This window comes from Pan paniscus, chromosome 2, assembly GCF_029289425.2.
Source record: "Pan paniscus chromosome 2, NHGRI_mPanPan1-v2.0_pri, whole genome shotgun sequence".
NCBI lineage: Eukaryota > Metazoa > Chordata > Mammalia > Primates > Hominidae > Pan > Pan paniscus.
Genome location: NC_085926.1, coordinates 153,675,961 through 153,695,439, shown reverse-complemented (window position 1 = coordinate 153,695,439; position 19,479 = coordinate 153,675,961). Strand labels below are relative to the sequence as shown.

At 39.7% G+C, this 19,479-nt stretch overlaps 1 protein-coding gene across 4 annotated transcripts in view; it reads left to right on the top strand.

Moving 5' to 3' along the window:
• The window catches only part of C2H3orf33 (chromosome 2 C3orf33 homolog), a 46,645-nt gene extending 28,640 nt beyond the window's left edge, over positions 1-18,005 (top strand). For all 4 annotated transcript variants that reach the window (XM_034957643.3, XM_003806093.5, XM_055110610.2 and 1 more), the window contains 3 exons: positions 4,757-4,904; positions 12,978-13,138; positions 16,704-18,005. In XM_034957643.3, coding sequence (XP_034813534.2) covers positions 4,757-4,904; positions 12,978-13,138; positions 16,704-17,105 — 711 coding nt within the window. In that variant the 3' untranslated portion in view covers positions 17,106-18,005. The remainder of the gene's footprint in view (positions 1-4,756; positions 4,905-12,977; positions 13,139-16,703) is intronic.
• The last annotated feature ends 1,474 nt before the right edge of the window (positions 18,006-19,479 follow it).

Genomic DNA, 19,479 nt, shown 5'->3' with positions numbered 1-19,479 from the left:
TTCTTCCCTCTGAGAGTTTATTTATCAAGTTCTTATATTCCTTCAGTTACTGGTTGATAATTGCAAATTTTATATTTAAAAAATAAAAAAAGATTATTGAGTTTGGCATTGTGCCAGCACTTTATAAACATAATTTCATTTAATGCTTATAATAATCTTTTGATCAAGGTTGATTTTTATAGATGACGAAGTAGATACTTAAAGGAGGTAAACAATTTTCACAAGATCATCCAGCTAGTAAATGGCAGAGCTGGATTTCAAATTTATGTCTTGAATTTGAAACCCTTATTTTCTTTGTCTTTACCAGGATGCTTCCAGCATTTATTTTTTTGCCTTTAGGACATCTTCTTCACCGTCTGAAGCTTAGACACAGCATCCTTGTAGCAGCATCATCTTTCTGCCTCTCCTAGAGAGTAGGTTGTGTTTGTCACAAGCTCGGGATTTACTTCCTGTAAAGACAGCCTCCTTATCTGTTCTTATCCTTTGGATCTATCCGTTTTTGTCCCCTTTGATATATAATTTATTTTAAACCTATTCATGTATTGCTCTACAGTTATATTCTGGTTGTTTTATGTATATTTTTTGTTCATCTTCCAAATAGTCCCTGCTGTGTTACAGAAGCACAGCTTTGAGCTTTGTGTTGTTGTGGGATATAAAATAAATGGATGCAATGGAATCTTTCTCACATACACTGGGAGCTCCTTGAGAGCAGGAACATTGGTGCTCCTTTGATTTCCTCCTTCAGCTTCTTAATAATTTATAAAACTCCAAACATTAAGGCACTCTTTGACCTTCTTACATATATTGTAAGAAAACACACCAGAATTAAAAAGGATGCACTTTTAGTAGTTCAAGACATCTTTATTGGCCATTCTACTTCTTTTAACTCTTTCTTTCCCTGGGCAAAGTACTGTCAGTTCTCCTGGGTGATATGGTGTCCAGGTGCCTATTTTTTTTTTGCCCTTCTTCTGGCTTTGTTCCAGTTTGTTAAAGCCTTTTATGAAATATGATCTCATGGCCGGGCACGGTGGCTCACGCCTGTAATCCCAGTGCTTTGGGAGGCTGAGGCAGGCGGATCACATGAGGTCAGGAGTTTGAGACCAGCCTGGCCAACATGGCGAAACCTTGTCTCTACTTAAAATATAAAAATTAGCTGGGTGTGGTGACACATGCCTGTAATCCCAGCTACTCAGGAGGCTGCAGCAGGAGAATTGCCTGAACCCGGGAGGCAGAGATTGTAGTGAGCCGAGATCACGCCACTGCACTCCAGCCTGGGCAACAGAGCGAGACTCTGTCTCACAAAAAAAGAAAAAAGATCCCAGAGTAGTGCAATATATTCTCCTTAGGTCCTGCTTTAGGACAATCTGTCTCTCACTTCTCTTGCTCTAGATTTTGTTCCTAAAAACGTTACCTTAGGTTGAACTTCTTTTTTTGGTGGTGAGGAGACCAGGTTGCACTTTTTCTGTTTTTGTGTGTTTGTTTTTAGCAGCAATGTTATACTTTTACTCATTTTGAGTTCACAGTTCCCTAAAATCTCTAAATATCACCCATATAAGCACTATAGGTATTAATTTGTTCTCTCCCATCGTTCATTAGTTTTGGGGAGTACAGGAGGAGTCTTTACAATTTAGTTCATTATTCTGGTTGCCAGAATCTTTTTGAATACTTATCCTGACCTCCAGCAGTCATATCCTTCCAAACAACCAGCCATCCTGATGTTTGTTCCTCATGCTATCATTCAAGTCATTCATGATCATATTAAACTGGAGGTCAGAGTTCCATAGATTACCCCTAGAGTGCCACTTTCCACTGACATTGATTAATTCATTGGTATTCCCTTAGTGTTTTCAGTAAACCATGTTGGGAACCATCTGACTATGTGGATATTTAATCTGTATTTCTCTGTTTTTCCCATAAACTTGTCATAAGCAACTTTGTCCTGTGATTCAAATTCTTTGTGGTTTGATTTAGCATTTCTCCTCTCTTTCATTTATATTCTGCATATTTCACATTCTTGAATGAATATTGACAGTAGATCCAGAATCTTTTTCCTCCCAACTTTTTCTCCTAAAAAATTTTGTCACATTCATTTTCCTTTCACCTAGATTCACCAGTTGTTAACATTTTGCTACAGTTGTATTCTCTCTCCCTTTGTGAAACCAATTCAAAGCAAGTTGCAGACATCATGAGACATCATCCATAAATACTTCATAGTGTACTTCCTAAGAGCAAGGATTTTTCCTACATACCCGCATTAATATTAGCACATCTAATAAATTTAACATTTCTGCACCAATCTTACATAAAATAAAGTTCATATTCAGATGTATTTTCTAAAAAAGGTCCTTTATTGTTTTTTTCCCAATCCAACATTCAAACAAGGATCATGCATTATATTTACTTGTTATGTCTCATTAGACTCCTTTAATCAAGAATATTATCCCTACTTGTTTTTTTTTTTTTTTTGAAATGGAGTTTCACTCAGGCTGGAGTGCAGTGGCACGATCTCAGCTCACTGCAACCTCCACCTCCCAGGTTCAAGCAATTCTCCTGCCTGAGCCTCCTGAGTAGGTGGGACTGCAAGTATGTACCACCATGCCCAGCTAATTTTTGTATTTTTAGTAGAGATGGAGTTTCACCATGTTGGCCAGGATGGTCTCCATCTATTGACCTCATGATCTGTCCTTGGCCTCCCAAAATGCTGGGATTACAGGTATGAACCATCGCATCTGGCCATTACCCCTACTTAAAAACAATTTTTTTCTTTCATGATGCTGACATTTTTAGAGTCCAAGCCAGTTGTCTTGTAATATGTTCTATAATCTGAATTTGTTTCTTGCCTTGTGAGATTCAGCCTAAGCATTTTGGCAAGAAGGTGATGATATGTACTTCCTAGTTTATGACATCAAAATTCATGTGGCAGGAGGATTGTTTGAGCCCAGGAATTTGAGATCAGCCTGGGTGACAAATAAAGACCCCATCTATACAAAAAATTTAAAAATTAACCAGGTGTAGTGGTGCACACCTGTAGTCCTACTTGGGGGGCTGAGGCCGGAGGATTACTTGAGCCCAGGAGGTCGAGGCTACAGTGAGCCAGGATTATGCCACTGAGCTGCAGCCTGGGCCACAGAGCGAGACCCTGTCTAAAAAAAAAAAGATCTGTAATGTTAGTTTGTCCTTTAATATTATCACAGCTAATAAAATTAACAATAATCTCTTAGAATCATCTAATACCCAGTCTGTATTCAGATCTTGATTGTCACTATGATTTTTTTTTAAATTTTTTTTTTAGACAGAGTTTCGCTCTTGTTGCCCAGGCTGGAGTGCAATGGTGCGATCTTGGCTCACTGCAACCTCCGCCTCCCAGGTTCAAGCAGTTCTCCTGCCTCAGCCTCCCAAGTAGCTGGGATTACAGGCATGCACCACCACGCCCGACTAATTTTGTATTTTTAGTAGAGATGAGGTTTCTCCATGTTGAGGCTGGTCTCGAACTCCTGACCTCAGGTGATCCTCCCGCCTCGGCCTCCCAAAGTGCTAGGATTACAGGCGTGAGCCACCATGCCCGGCCAATTGTCACTATGATTTTTAAAAATAGATGATCTATTCAAATAGTCTATATATTTTATTTGTTTCTTAAATCTCATTTATTTTATAGTATCTTGCCACCCTTTTTTTCCAATGCCATTGATTTGTTGGGAAAACCAAGTGATTTATTCTATAGTATATTCCACATTCTGGGTTTGTCTCCTACATTATTCTTGGTTATAAAAATCTTCAGTTCAACCTTATGTCATAGGAAGTTGGATACTAATTTATTCTTTTTTTTTTTTTTTTTTTTTTTTTTTGACAGAGTCAGGTTCTCGCTCTGTCACCCAGGCTGGAGTGTAGTGGTGCTATTATGGCTCACTGTAACCTTAAACTCCTGGGCTCAAGTGACCCTCCTGTTCTGTGTTACCATGCCCAGCTGATTTTTACATTTTTTTGTGGAGATGGTATCTTGCTATTGTTGCCCAGGCTGGTCTCAAACTTCTGGCCTCAAGTAACCATCCAACCTAAGCCTCCCAAAGTGCTGGGATTATAGGCATAAGCCATCGTGCCTGGCTTTTCCTTCTGTTATGTGAGCCTCTTAACTAGCCATAATTAGGAACAAAGCTTATGGTATTGTTAACGTGGAAAAAATAGGCATAAAGTGTTGATCGATTCCAGGATATCGCCTAAGTGTTAGGGATTGTAGTACAGTCCTAATGTTGGCCTTTTTTTCATTTTTCTTTTTTAAATGTGCCTTTTCTCCTACAAGATAAAAAAATGATAGTAAAAAAACCTGGTTGGTTAAGGTTCTAACTTAATTTGACTGAGCTTTGTTTAAGTTTTCCCGTCAGTATATGCATGAATAGATTGTACTTATGTGGAACAAGCTAGAGACTGTTTAACCAGATTTGTGTGGTGCCAGGCATAGATAGATACTCAATGTCTTTTGATGAATTGTGTCATATTTTGAGGTTATAAGCTTTTAGAAGTTAGGAGTCTGTTTAATGTCTTTATGTGGTTGGCTTGAAAATGGTGAATAATGATTTGTAAATAATGTTTCCATAAACACTTTTGATTAAATCATATTAAAGTAATATAAAATTAGGAACTAAATTTTAAAATGTTCATGGTTATGTACTCTTGTGAAATGTTTTGATAATTTGACATTTTAAATTTTGAGATGACAATAATAATAAGTGGTTATATTTTTCTCCCTGTAAATCAATAGACATCAAAATTTACAAGCTCTTCGGATATTCCAGTAGAATTTATAAGAAGAAATGTTAAACTACGTGGACGATTACGCCGAATAACTGAGAATGGTTTAGAAATTGAACATATACCTATTACTTTACCTATTATAGCTTCATTGAGAAGTAAGTAAGGTACAACATTAATGAAACTAACTATTGTGGTCTTCTTTTATTAGAAGTTATTTATAAAATAGCAAAAAAAAAGTCATTTTAATTCCTAATAACTCTCCATTGTCCATGAGAAAGTCTCAATTCTTGGCTTTATATATAAGGAGGTGGGAGGTGCTTAATTTGGCTCAGATTTCCTTTCTTCTTTCGCTCCTTTTTTTTTTTTTTTGAGACGGAGTTTCACTTTTGTTGCCAGGCTGGAGTGCAATGGTGCAATTTCGGCTCACCGCAACCTCCGCCTCCTAGGTTCAAGCAATTCTCCTGCCTCAGCCTCCTGAGTAGCTGGGATTACAGTCATGCGCCACCACGCCCAGCTAATTTTGTATTTTTAGTAGAGACGGGGTTTCTCCATGTTGGTCAGGCTGGTCTCGGACTTCTGACTTCAGGTGATCTGCCCACCTCGGCTTCCAAAAGTGCTGGGATTACAGGCCTGAGCCACCACACCCTGCCCCTTCACTGCTTTTTAAATTGAACTATTCAATCATTCATTCATTTCACAAATGTTGAGCACCTATTATGGTCTAGAACCTAAGCTAATTGTACAATGTTGGGTAAAACAAAGCTCCTTTAACCCTTGAAGCTTATAGTCTAGGTGCAAGATAGACAACAAACAAATGAAAAGTTGTCCTAAGAGCTATGAAGAAAAGGAGCAGGATACTAGGATAATTCTGGGTGGTCTTGGGGATGGCAGTATGGAATCTATACATATAGAGTAGTCAGAGAAGGCCTCATTGAGGAGTTGTTATTTAATCAGGGACCTGAAGAATTAAAAGGAGGCTAGCTAGAAAGAGGATAGGTGAGAAAGAGCATGATGCTTTTGACAAGACATACCAAGACTCCTGTGATTGAGGCACAGGGAGGAAGGGTGTAAGACAGGGGTATCCAATCTTTTGGCTTCCCTGGGCCACATTGGAAGAAGAAAAATTTTCTTGGGCCACACATTAAATACACTAATGATAGCTGATGAGCTAAAAAAAAAAAAAAAAAAAAAAAGCAAAACAATATCATAACGTTTTAAGAAAGTTTACAAATTTGTGTTGGGACATATTCAAAGCCGTCCTGGGCTGCATGTGGCCCACAGGCTGCAGACTGGACAAGTTTGGTGTAAGATGCCACTTGCCTGCTGCAATTCCCATTTCTCCTTGCTTCACATCAAAGCCCCCACACACACAGACCTTCCTGCTGCTTATATGCATTCTCATAACCCTGGGCCTGGTTCTTTGCTTGGAGTATCTTGGCCTCTTTTGAACATCAATTGATTCTTCAGAATCCAGCTCAACTGTCAGCTCTTCTGTGAAGCCTCCTTAACTGCCAAGCTGAATTAGCCTCTTTCTTTATTATACCCCACAACAATTTATAATACACTGCAATTATAGTACTTATTCACCTTTTTCTGCTATTATTATGTATTTAGGTTTATATCCCTTACTGAACTGTGAGCCCCTGATGGGCAAGGAGTTTTTCCTTTTTATTTTGGTATTCAAAGTCCCTAGAAAAAGACTTATTAGCCAATAGAGACTTGGTAAAATTTGTCAAATGAATTAATTCTATTTATGGCCCTTCTTAATATTCTGATTTTATGAAGAAAGGAGTTCTTGCTTTTTTAAAATCCCAAGTTGAACGAATATCACTCTGTTCAATAACGTACAACTGTAAAGGAACAAGATTGATTTTTTCCCCCCAAACATACTTGATACCATTAATTCTTTTAATAAACCAAAGAGAACTTATACAGTTTTAATGAGTGTTGCTCCCTGAAGAGAGATTACCAAGGATGGCCTTCTTTGGGCATCTCAGCTCTAAGCAGGATTTACACTTCACAGGTCCTTTAGCTTCTCAGTTGCTGTAATAATTTAAATCTCTCCTATCTGATAGTAATGACTCGTTAGAGCTTAGCCAGCCAGATCATCACCTGTGGTTGTCCAGGCTATGCATTGCATGTCTACAGGGGTGATATTCCATAGAAATCTGCCTCCTGAAATCATGCAATGCCACAGCACTGTAATTGCCATGTATGATTTTTATATTAAGGGATCTCACACAAATAATATTTATGTAATTTGGTACATAGAATCTGAATTTTAGAGCCTAAGGGAGCCTTAGAAGTCCTTAAATTCCCACTTTTCTCCTCCAGTTATTTTAATATTTTCTATAGAGATTAAATGCCATCTAGCTAATAATGATGAAATCAAAGCTAGAAAACAGATTTTCCATCACTTAGTTCAGAACTGCATGTTCTATAGACATGTAGAAGTTAAAGAAACAGATATTAAATGTCTTATACCTCTCAACAGATATTAACCACTACAAATGTCATGATAGTGCTAATGCCTGTTTTATGACTAACATAAACTGCTTATGTGAAAAAGATCATTTTGCACTTTCAGACATGGAACCTATTTACCTGTAAAATTGTTTTAGAGCTAGAAAGTTGCTATCCAAACACCATTTTGAATGTTACAATAAGTTGCTAGAGCATAGTCTTCATTTTAAAATAGTTAATTAAAAGCTCCTGTGTTCCTCTCACTATTTTTACTTCTTGGTTTATGTAATAGAAATAGATGTTTATTCTATTTCTGAGGAGGGCTAAGATCCAGGTCCTAAAAATGGAGGTCACTCTTACTAAGAAGGTTTGGTTCAAATGACTCAACATAGTAGTAGAGCCTGCATGGTGTAGTAGAACACAGATTGGTGTGTGGAGCTGTGTTCTGTTTCTACTTTTGGTCTGTGGTTCCCACCACCATCAAACAAGAAAGTTATGATTTCTAAGACTCCTTCCTAATGACAATTCTGTGCCACCTATCCCTTCTGCTATCTTATTTTTGGTATGTATGAATGAGGAGGCACACACACACACACACACACACACACACACACACACACACACACACACACACACAGAGCCTAAAAATTTTGTGAACTGAAACATTTAGAATACTTCATTCCTCCAATTATTACTGAATGCCTGCGCTATTGCTACTGTCTCAGTACAGCAGCAAAGAAAATGGGCACATGCCTACGGTAGTCATAAAACCTTCAGTCTAGTGAGGAAATTATTCAAAGCTTCTCTTATCCCTGATGGTAAAAAAAAAAAAAAGTTTTTGACACAGGTGTAGATGATTCTGCTGTCATACAACTTCATGTGTCTCATGAAGTTGTACATTGTCATGAATCCACTGATAGTATTTTGTAGATCTAGAGTTGTTTACAAAAAAATCAGTTTTTGTATTATATCCTATCTCTCTAAAAACCTCAAAAATATTTAGCCACAGAGTTTCCCACCCATCTCATGGGGCAGAAATATAACAGACTCCCTAGTTGGGGTTTGCTTCAGTTTTCATCTCATGTCTGTAGTTTTTCTAGATAATCATGATCCTTCCCTTACTTGACATAGTCACTCTCTACTGCCTTCTGCTTCTCTGTTTATTTGAAACATCCAAGTCCCACTTTATATTTATTGATTGATTTTGAGACTGGGTCTTGCTCTGTCACCCAGGCTGGAGTGCAGTGGTGCGATCATGGTTCATTGCAGTCTCCTCCTTTCAAGCTGAAGCTATCCTCTTGCCTCAGCCTCCTAAGCAGTTAGGACTACAGAAGTGTACCATCATGTCCACTAATTTTTAAGGTTTTTTTTGTAGAAAGGGGGTCTTGCTGTGTTGCCCTTGCCCTTCCTGAACTTCTGGGTTTAAGACATCGGCCCACCTCTACCTTCCAAAGTGCTGGGATTACAGGCTGAGCCACTGTACCAAGTTCTACCTTTTTGATAGAGTACTCTTGGCCTACTCCACTGGAGCCTAAGTTGTTCTCCCCTCCTAACCAGCATGTACTGTGTCATCCCATCTATTATGAATTGGGTTTTATTTACTTATTTATTTTTGATGTTTGTATAAAAGATTTATTGAAGGGCTCAGAAGATAGAGGGATTCACGTCACAGTAACACAAAACTAAAAAATTCATAGATTAGAAATCAAAGACCAGGTATGGTGGCTCATGCCTGTATTTCCAGCACTTTGAGAGGCTGTAGCAGGAGGATCCCTTGAGCCCAAGAATTTGAGACCAGCCCTGGCCACATTGTGAAACCCTGTCTCCACACACAAAAAATTTAAATTAGCAATGGCTCATACCTGTAATCCAGCACTTTGGGAGGCTGAAGCAGGTGGATCGCTTGAGTCCAGCCTGGCCTACATGGTGAAACCCTGTCTCTACAAAAAATACAAAGATTAGCTGAGTGTGGTGGTGCAGGCCTGTAGTCCCAGATACTTGGGAGGCTGAGGCGAGAGCATTGCTTAAGCCCAGGAAGCAGAGGTTGCAGTGAGTCAAGATTGTGCCACTGCACTCCAGCCTTGGTGACAGAAGTGAGAGCTGATTTCAAAAAACAAACAAATAAACAACAAAATTAGCTGGGCCCGATGGCGTGTGCCTATTGCCCTGGTTACTTGCGAGGCTGATATGGGAGGATCGCTTGAGCCTGGGAGGTTGAGGCTACAGTGAGCCATGATCATGCCACTGCACTCCAGCCTGGGTGGCAGAGCAAAACCATGTCTCCACACACCACATACACACACACACACACGCGCACACACACACACACACACACACACACACTGTCCTCCAGCCTGGGTGGCAGAGCAAAACTATGTCTCAACACACACACACACACACACACAGTGGCAGAGCAAAACTATGTCAACACACACACACACACACACACACACACACACACACACACATAGTGGTTCATGCCTGTAATCCCAGCACTTTGGGAGACCGAGGTGGGCAGATAACTTGAGGTCAGGAGTTCAAGACCAGCCTGGCAAATATGGCAAAACCCCCTTTCTACTAAAAATACAAAATTAGCTAGGTGTGGTGGCGGGAGTGTGGTGGCATGCGCTTGTAATTCCAGCTACTCAGGAGGCTGAGGCAGGAGAATCACTTGAGGCAGAGGTTGTAGTGAGCCAAGATTGCACCATTGCACTTCAGCCTGGGTGACAAGAAAGAAACTGCATCTCAAAAAGATAAAAAATAAAGGTAACACTTGCTTTTTCAAAAAATCAATTTGTTTCTGGAAGATTTATTTTTAAATTCTTGTTGATCATATTATATTTTAAATACTCAATGGGGAATTTGCTAATTTAAAGGAATGCAATGACCTTTGTCAAGTAAATAATTAGGATATTAATATTTAGGTTGATAGTGTTTCATTAGATTAATGGACCATCCACTTCAAGTTTTTGGTCCCAAAAGCTTTGGTCTCAAAGACTATGGGGTTGACACAGGATTTCTTTGGCTCTGCTTTGCCAGAGACATCCACAGCTGGTGATGCCCCTGCCTGGACCTTGCTTGGCCCCAGGCTTGCTACAGGACGTATTCTGCCCACTTGGCCTGGTGGGCTGCACTTGGCTTGCACCCTGGTCTGGACCCCGTGCTCATTTGCACTTGCTGTTCAGTGGGTCTCAATTCTTGTCCCACATCCAAGAAGAATGAAGTTAGCTGCTCACTGGTGGGTGAGCAAGGCAAAGAGTTTTGTTGAGTGATAAAACAGCTCTCAGCAGAGAGGGAACCTGAGTTGTGCAACCCAACCCCTGCCACCTGAAGTCAGGTAGTCCCCTGCCCAAAGACGGTCAGTTTCAAAGTGTGGTTGAGTTTGGGGCTTTTTAGGCTCAGAATGGGTGAGTGCACGCTGATTGGTTTGTGAGTATGTAAAAAAGGCTAAAAATGTGCACCACTAAAAGATGGGCATGACAGTGCAAACACCAATTAGGGAGGGGTAGCTATATGTAAAATAGGTGGAGGGTGGGGATCAATCAGAGGAAAGAGCACCAAATAAGAAGAGAGGCTGTCTATCCACTCCATGGATTTATCTGAGACTTGTAGCTTGGTTTTTAGGCTTTAAACTGTCTTTGGTTTGAAGGTCAGGTTTCACCGGGCACCTGCCCCTATTTTCCTGGGAATTTGACTGCCTCCTGCTGCTATCAGCATGTCTTACTGGAAGAGGATTGGTGGTGTTGGCAACATTACAGTATTGGAGAGGGACCTCAGAATTTTCAGGCTTTCTGTAACTCATTATGTACTAATGATTTGACATAATTTAATCTTTGTTGGATATACTGCCTTAATCTAATTTGTGTATTATTGTAATACAAAGTTTTTGTAAAAGTATGATCATTCTACAAATACCTTTTTCTTCTTCTTCTTCTTCTTCTTTTTTTTGAAACAGTCTCACTCTATTGCCCAGGCTGGAGTGCAGTGGTGCGATCTTGGCTCACTTCAGCCTCTGCCTCCTAGATTGAAGTGATTCTCGTGCCTCAGCCTCCTGAGTAGCTGGGATTACAGGCACGCACCACCATGCCCAGCTAATTTTTGTATTTTTTGTTTTTGTTTTTGAGAGGGAGTTTTGCTCTTGTTGCCCAGGCTGGAGTGCAATGGCACGATCTTGGCTCACCGCAACTTCCGCTTCCCAAATTCAAGCAATTCTCCTGCCTCAGCCTCCAAAGTAGCTGAGATTACAGGCATGTGCCACCATGCCTGGCTAATTTCGTATTTTTAGTAGAGACAGGGTTTCACCATGTTGGTCAGGCTTGTCTCGAATTCCTAACCTCAGGTGATCTACCTGCCTCAGCCTCCCAAAGTGCTGGGATTACAGGCGTGAGCCACCACGCCTGGCCTTAATTTTTGTATTTTTAGTAGAGATGGGGTTTCACCATGTTGGCCAGACTGATCTTGAACTCCTGACCTCAGGTGATCCACCCACCTCGGCCTCCCAAAGTGCTGGGATTACAGGCATGAGGCACTGCACCTGACCTTCTTTATTTTGAGATAAGTTCTTGCCCTGTAGCCTAGGCTGGAGTGCAGTAGTACAATTGCTTATAGCTTTTGGTGCTTCTCAAACTAAAATTCTAGGACAGGTTTTAAGAAGCCCATATCCTAATAAAATTTATTTTTTTTATCAAATAATATAACAGTGTTCTAGGATATCTTCTTGAACTAAAGTATTATTTCTTTCCTGGAGAATAGATGGATTTAACTTTATATTTTCAACCATTATGTAAGAGCTTAATGTATGTTAAGTGTATCATTTTTTTAAAGACATTAAGTTTTTTTTGTCAGCTGTTATCCCTTTTTGGAAAGTTATAAACTTTATCTAAAGTAAAATCTTGTTATTAAAATTACATTGGTTAAAATTCTATCAAGGGTTTGGGTAAACAGGTCTTCTTCATATTATGCTACTTAGAATATCAGTTGATAAAATCCTGTCTAGAAGTCAGTTTTGCAAAATGTATAAGCATAACAGTGTTGATGTAGATCAATATTTGTTGAGATTGGAAGATATCTTCAATAAGTTAAGTGAAAAAGCAGTTTCTGTGGTTCTTTTGGTGGTAATAGCCCATATTATTAAACTGAAGGCCTATAGCTTTATGTGTGTATGTGTAAAAATAAGCATGGGAAGTTGAAAAAAGAAGGTTAAATTGGTTAAATCTCACTACTTGTTCTGAAGCTTACTGAAATGGGTTTTTGAAGGCTGGGCGTGGTGACTCACGCCTGTAATCCCAGCACTTTGGGAGGCCGAGGTGGGTGGATCACTTGAGGCTAGGGGTTCGAGACCAGCTTGGCCAACATAACGAGACCCTGTCTCTACTAAAAATGCAACAATCAGCTGGGCATGATGGTGCATGCCTGTAATCCCAGCTACTCAGGAGGTTGAGGCACGAGAATCACTTGAACCTGGGAGGCAGAGATTGCAGTGAACTGAGATTGCGCCACTGTACTCCAGCCTAGGTGACAGAGTGAGACCCTGTTTCAAAAAGAAAAAAGAAAAAAAAATGAGTTTTTGAAATTACTGTGTTATATATACTTGTATTGTTTTAAAAGAAAACTTGAATATAGAAATAAATGGGTCTACAGTTAGAGAGACTGGGTATTTATAAATAAACATAATATATTTGTTTGTTTGTTGGAGGCCAACTGACTGGAATTTGCTTTTGCAACTTGCTGTTAAAGCTAAACTCTTTTCTACCTAACCTATTTAGAAGAGCCACGTGGTGCTTTGCTGGTTAAGTTGGCTGGAGTAGAACTCGCTGAAACTGGGAAGGCATGGTTACAAAAAGAGCTAAAACCATCCCAATTACTATGGTTCCAACTTCTTGGAAAGGAGAATTCAGCACTCTTTTGCTATCTTCTGGTGAATAAGGTAAGCAATGTGAAGAAATAACTAACAATATCTTATTCTTATTACTTATATGTAAACACTTATTTAATTAGAACTTTGGATATATAATGGGACTGACTTTTTTTTGCCTTTTAAACTGCTACTGATAGTGATTATGCATAGGTGTCTTGTATACAAATTTTATTTTAGTTACATATGTAATATATGTTTAATATAGAAAAAAAATTAAGAAAAAAGAAAAACTCCAAATTATTATTTATTATTATTATTTTTTAGATGGAGTCTCTCTCTGTTGCCAGGCTGGAGTGCAGTGGCACGATCTCGGCCACTGCAACCTCTGCCTCTCGGGTTCAAGTGATTCTTCTGCCTCAGCCTCCTGAGTAGCTGGGACTACACATGGGTGCCACTACACCCAGCTAATTTTTGTATTTTTAGTAGAGATGGGGTTTCACCATGTTGGCCAGGATGGTCTTGATCTCTTGACCTTGTGATCTGCCCACCTTGGCCTCCCAAAGTGCTGGGATTCAGGCATGAGCCACTGCGCCTGGCCTATTGTTTATGATTATTATTTTTTGAAACAGAGTCTCACTCTGTTGCCCAGGCTGGAGTGCAGCGGCATGATCTTGGCTCACTGCAATCTCTGCCTCCCAGGTTTAAGCAATTCTCCTGCTTCAGCCTCCCAAGTAGCTGGGACTACAGGTGCACACCACCACACCTGGCTAATTTTTTGTATTTTTAGTAGAGATGAGGTTTTGCCATGTTGGCCAGGCAGGTCTCGAACTCCTGACCTCAGGTGATCCGCCTGCCTCAGCCTCCCAAAGTGCTGGCATTACAGGCATGAGCCACTGTGGCCATAAACTTCAAATTACTAATGACTCTGGGCATTGCTAATTTAGGCAGTATCATTATATGTTTATTTATGTATGGGTATATTACATCATGCTTGTTACTATAAACCACTTGTTGAGTGAGGCTTGTTAGCTGGAAACTACAAACAGCCAGGGTGTTTTCTGATGGTTTGCTTAGTCTGGTCCAATATGTTGTTGATAGGTCTAAGTGTATAAATCTTTGAACTGTAAAGTTGAACATTCTTAAGTACTAGTTCTGATCAGTGATGAGTCATCTAAAGATGTTGCCTCAGAGTTTTCTTACCTTTATGATTGGCCATAGCCATTGTATAACTGGAAATGACAGTTTCATCTTTGTTGCTGAATCACTGTCCTGCATCCCAGGATGTGGATGTGCCTTACTCCAGATTTTTTTGGTGGGCCATCAGATAGGTTTTCATACCTTGATCACTACTATGATATTCAGCTTTTAAAATTATAATTATGAGGGTACAGTCGCTTGTGCCTGTAATCCCAGCAACTCAGGAGGCTGAGGTGGGAGGAATGCTTCAGCCTACGCAGTCGAGACTGCAATGAGCTATGATCGCACCAATGTACTCCAACCTGGGCGATAGAGACCCCTTCTTGTAAATAAAATAAGATGATTAGAATTTTAACCATTTTAATTCTTAAAAGCTTTTTGAAATATTAATAGAAAGCTTAATGAAATTCATTAATTTTTGCATGTCCAGATGATATTCAGTACTTTCAAAATAAGAATTATCTAAAACTAATTGAAGTATCTTGTATTTTAAAAGTAAGTTTAAAAGTAAGTTAATAAAGGCTGGGCATAGTGGCTCATGCCTGTAATCCCAGCACTTTGGGAGGCCGAGGCCAGCAGTTCACTTGAGGTGAGGAGTTTGAGACCAGCCTGGCCAATTTGGTGAAACCCCATCACTACTAAAAATACAAAAATAAGCTGGGCATGGTGCCGGGTGCCTGGAATCCCAGCTACTCAGGAGGTTGAGGCAAGAGAATCACTTGAACCCTGGAGGCGGAGGTTACAGTAAGCCGAGATCGTGCCACTGCACTCCAGCCTGGGTGACAGAGTGAGACTCTGCTTCAAAAAAACGAAACAAAACAATACAAAACAAAAAAAGTAAGTTAATAATACAAAGTTGTATAAAACATCCTAAAGGCCTTACAAAAATATTAGCTTTTAAGTTAAAGAGTATAATTACCAAAAAAAAGGAGATGATTATGACGATGATAAAGGTAGCAATCAATTATGTATATTTTGAGGGTCAACATGTGTCAGACACTGAGTTAAGGTGCCATGCTTATATTATGTCACTTATCTTCAGAACCACTCTACAGGTTGTTGCTTTTATTCCCACTTTCTTTTAGGGAAACTGATTGTCTTGGTCAGGGTAACCTGGAAGAAAAGCCTGTATCCAAACCCAACTCTTCCTGGCTCCTGAGCCTACACTTACTTCATCTTATAAGCATATCTTTATTTTATCTTGCTTCCTGGGTGACCAAACTATGCTATACACATAGAGTGATAATTTACTTCTCCTGTTTGAATTTTGCTAACGTGTGAGGTGGAATTTTAATTATACTGAGTTTGGTTCAAGGGAATGAGCTTATAAGATTTGAAAGATTTAGAAAAATATGATAATTGCTTTATAACTGTTATCATGTACTAAAAATTTCTCAGTTTGAAGGAACAAAATTTTATTAACACTTTGTTAAGATTAAAATCCCACAAGGATTGTAGAAATATCTAGGCAGGATCTCCTTTTATTTATTTATTTATTTTCCCGAGATGGAGTCTTGCTCTGTCACCCAGGCTGGAGTGCAGTGGTGTGATCTCGGCTCACTGCAACCTCCGCCTCCTGGGTTCAAGCAATTCTCCTGCCTCAGCCTTCTGAGTGGCTGGGATTGCAGGCGCCTGCCATCACACCCGGCTAATTTTTGTATTTTTTTTTAGCAGAGGCGGTGTTTCACCATGTTGGCCAGGCTGGTCTCGAACTCCTGACCTTGTGATCTGCCCGCCTCGGCCTCCCAAAGTGTTAGGATTACAGGCATGAGCCACCGCGGCCCGCCAGGATCTCCTTTATACCGTAAATTAATGAAAAAAAAATCCCATTTATCCAGTTTCATTAGGAGGTGAGGTATTCCATGAATAAAATTTCCTGTAGGATGAAGACTCAATGGCCAAGACTATTTTTATGTTAATTATTTTGAGGGAAGTCTTTTAAAAATGTATTTACTTGCCAGTGCTGTCCAAAACACTGGAATTCTGAACCTAATTTAACAGTTCAGTGATGATTCAGTTCATTTTGCATTTGGCTACTTTTAGTTTAGTTTCTCTTCGTCTCTTAGTTTCTTTTGCTGGTCCTACTGTCACTCTGCCTATCTTGGGTGTCCCACTTCCCCTCCACAGAACCACCAACAGACCAAAAACACATTTTTCATACTTTATTGCTTCCTCACCTCTTCGGATTAGGAGAACAGTGAGTCTGTGGAGAATTCCATGTTATAAAAAAATCAACTGATTTTGAGCAAGGGTCTCTTCTAGTAATAAAAATCCTTGGATTTCGCAAGAGCTGTTTTGGGGGAGCCTTGGGGACCATTTTTGCCTTTTCTTTGGAGGACTAAAATTGTTGAATGACTGATTTTTAAGGTAAATAAGATGTGATGGGTATAACAACAATTATCTTAAATAATTGGTTTGTATTATTTTTAAATTCAAGGGTGGATATTTCAGCGTGAATCTGAATGAAGAAATTTTGAGAAGAGGCCTTGGCAAAACTGTTCTTGTTAAAGGGCTTAAATATGATTCTAAAATCTATTGGACAGTTCACAGAAACTTACTTAAAGCTGAATTAACAGCCTTAAAAAAAGGAGAAGGAATATGGAAGGAAGACTCTGAAAAAGAAAGTTACTTGGAAAAATTCAAAGATTCCTGGAGAGAAATATGGAAAAAGGACAGTTTTTTAAAAACAACAGGATCAGATTTCAGCTTGAAAAAAGAAAGTTATTATGAAAAACTTAAAAGGACTTATGAAATATGGAAAGACAACATGAACAACTACTCCTTAATACTGAAGTTCAGAGAACTTATAAGTCGCATAAACTTTCGTAGAAAAGGGTGAAACGGTCAAGAAATCTAGAGGTAACCTTCTCCAAAGAGTAAAATATGTAAATATATGGACGTTTTTCATTGAATCAAAATGGAAGTTTTGCCAAATGATCAAAGTGTTAGTCCAATGGTATTTAAATATTAAAAAGAGATGATTATTATAAGCATAATGTCAGAATTAATTTAAACAAATTATAATTAATGTAATATGATTTTAGGAAAGATGAAACACTTTATGAGAAGTTACCAGGCTGAATGATTTACATATATAGTGCTAATGTGTGAAGAGAAAGTTTAACTCTTCACCCACTATGTTGTTTTTAGTTATTTTGGGCTGCCATATTGAATTTTTTGTTTGTTTGTTTTGAGAAGGCGTTTCGCTCTTGTTGCCCAGGCCGGAGTGCAATGGCGTGATCTTGGCTCACTGCAACCTCCTGCTTCCTGGGTTCAAGCGATTCTCCTGCCTCAGCCTCCTGAGTAGCTGGGATTACAGGCATGCACCACCACGCCCGGCTAATTTTTCATTTTTAGTAGAGACGGGGTTTCTCCATGTTGGTCAGGCTGGTCTCAAACTCTTGACTTCAGATGATCTACCCACCTTGGCATCCTAAAGTGCTGGGATTACAGGCGTGAGCTACCAAGCCCGGCTTTTTTTGTTTTGACATGGAGTTTCGCTCTTGTCACCCAGGCTGGAGTGCAGTGGCGTTATCTTGGTTCACTGCAACCTCCGCCTCCTGGATTCAAGTGATTCTCCTGCCTGAGCCTCCCAAGTACCTGGGATTACAGGAGCTCCCACCAAGCCTGGCTAAGTTTTGTATTGCCATATTGAATTTTTGTTTAGAAAAGATATGTGTTTATGTTTCCAGTTTTATTACCTTTCACTATTTATAATAAAGGAATTCTTTATGCTTTATGTCCAAAGTAGCTTTTTTCTCCTAATTGCTTTCTAATTGCTTGTGAATTTGGGGACAGGGTCTCTTAGACCATTCCTTGTAATAAAGAATGGCTAATTTCTACCTGTTGTTAGATGAGGGGGCTAATCCGGAGGACAAAAACAATGTACTAGCTGGGTATGGTGGCTCAAGTCTGTAATCCCAGCACTTTGGGAGGCTGAGGCGGGTGGATCACTTGAAGTCAGGAGTTCGAGACCAATGACCAGCCTGGCCAACATGGTGAAACCCCGTCTCTACTAAAAATACAAAATTAACCAGATGTGGTGGCTCACACCTGTAATCCCAGCTACTTGGGAGGCTGAGGCAGGAGAATCGCTTCAATCTGGGAGGTGGAGGTTGCAGTGAGCCAAGATCGTGCCACTGCACTCCTGCCTGGGTGACAGAGTGAGTCTCTGTCTCAAAAACAAACAAAACAAACAAACAAACAATGTACTGAGGATGGCAGCACAGAGGATAGAAAAAACTGAGATGCCTGTCATTGTTGAGCCCTTGAAGTAGCCAATGCTTGAACTGTCCTCCTTTCCAATTTCTTGTTATTTGAGATAGCAATTAAAAAAAACATTTAAAGCCAATTTAAGTTGGCTCTAGGATTTGACACAAACTTGCTGATAAAATCATCTTGACGGTGTAAGCTTCTTTCGCCAGGCCAGCAGTAATCCACTTACACCCACAAAGTCTATACAAGTTATTTTTAATGGTTTATGATACTAAGAAAAGTCAGACTTATCATCTAGTCCAGATAGTTGACTCCTGTTAGAGTCAATAGCACAGAATGAGAAGTATAATGCTGCTGCTGCCTGACTCCTTTTTTTTTTTTTTTTTTTTTTTTTGAGATGGAGTCTTGCCCTGTTGCCAGGCTGGAGTACAGGGTCGCAATCTTGTCTCACTGCAACCTCTCCCTTCCCAGATTCAAGCAATTCTCCTGCCTCAGCCTCCCAAGTAGCTGGGACTACAGGCACACGCCACCATGCCTAGCTAATGTTTGTATTTTTAGTAGAGATGAGGTTTCACCATGTTGGCCAGGATGGTCTCCATACTCTTGACCTCGTGATCCGCCTGCCTCGGCCTCCCAAAGTGGTGGGATTATAGGCATGAGCAACGGCGCCCGGCCCTGACTCCTTCTTAGAACATAAGAAAATGGATTCTGCAACCTTTAGAAATTAAACATTCATTTTCAGTGAGGTCCCAAATATTCCAAAGATTTTTTGTGTGAATATGGTTTTATTTCATTACCTTTCTTTGGGATAGGATAGGAAGTCACATCCTAGTTTTTATTTCCTGATTTCTATGCCTCAATAGCTTTTTGTTTTAAGGGGATGTTTTATTTTTATTTACAAGGAAGTTAACGGAGTATATTTAAACTAGTTTTGTGGCAAGCTCTTGAGCCTTTTTCTTTTCCAACTTGGCATTGTGAATTACAGAATTTGGGCCTAA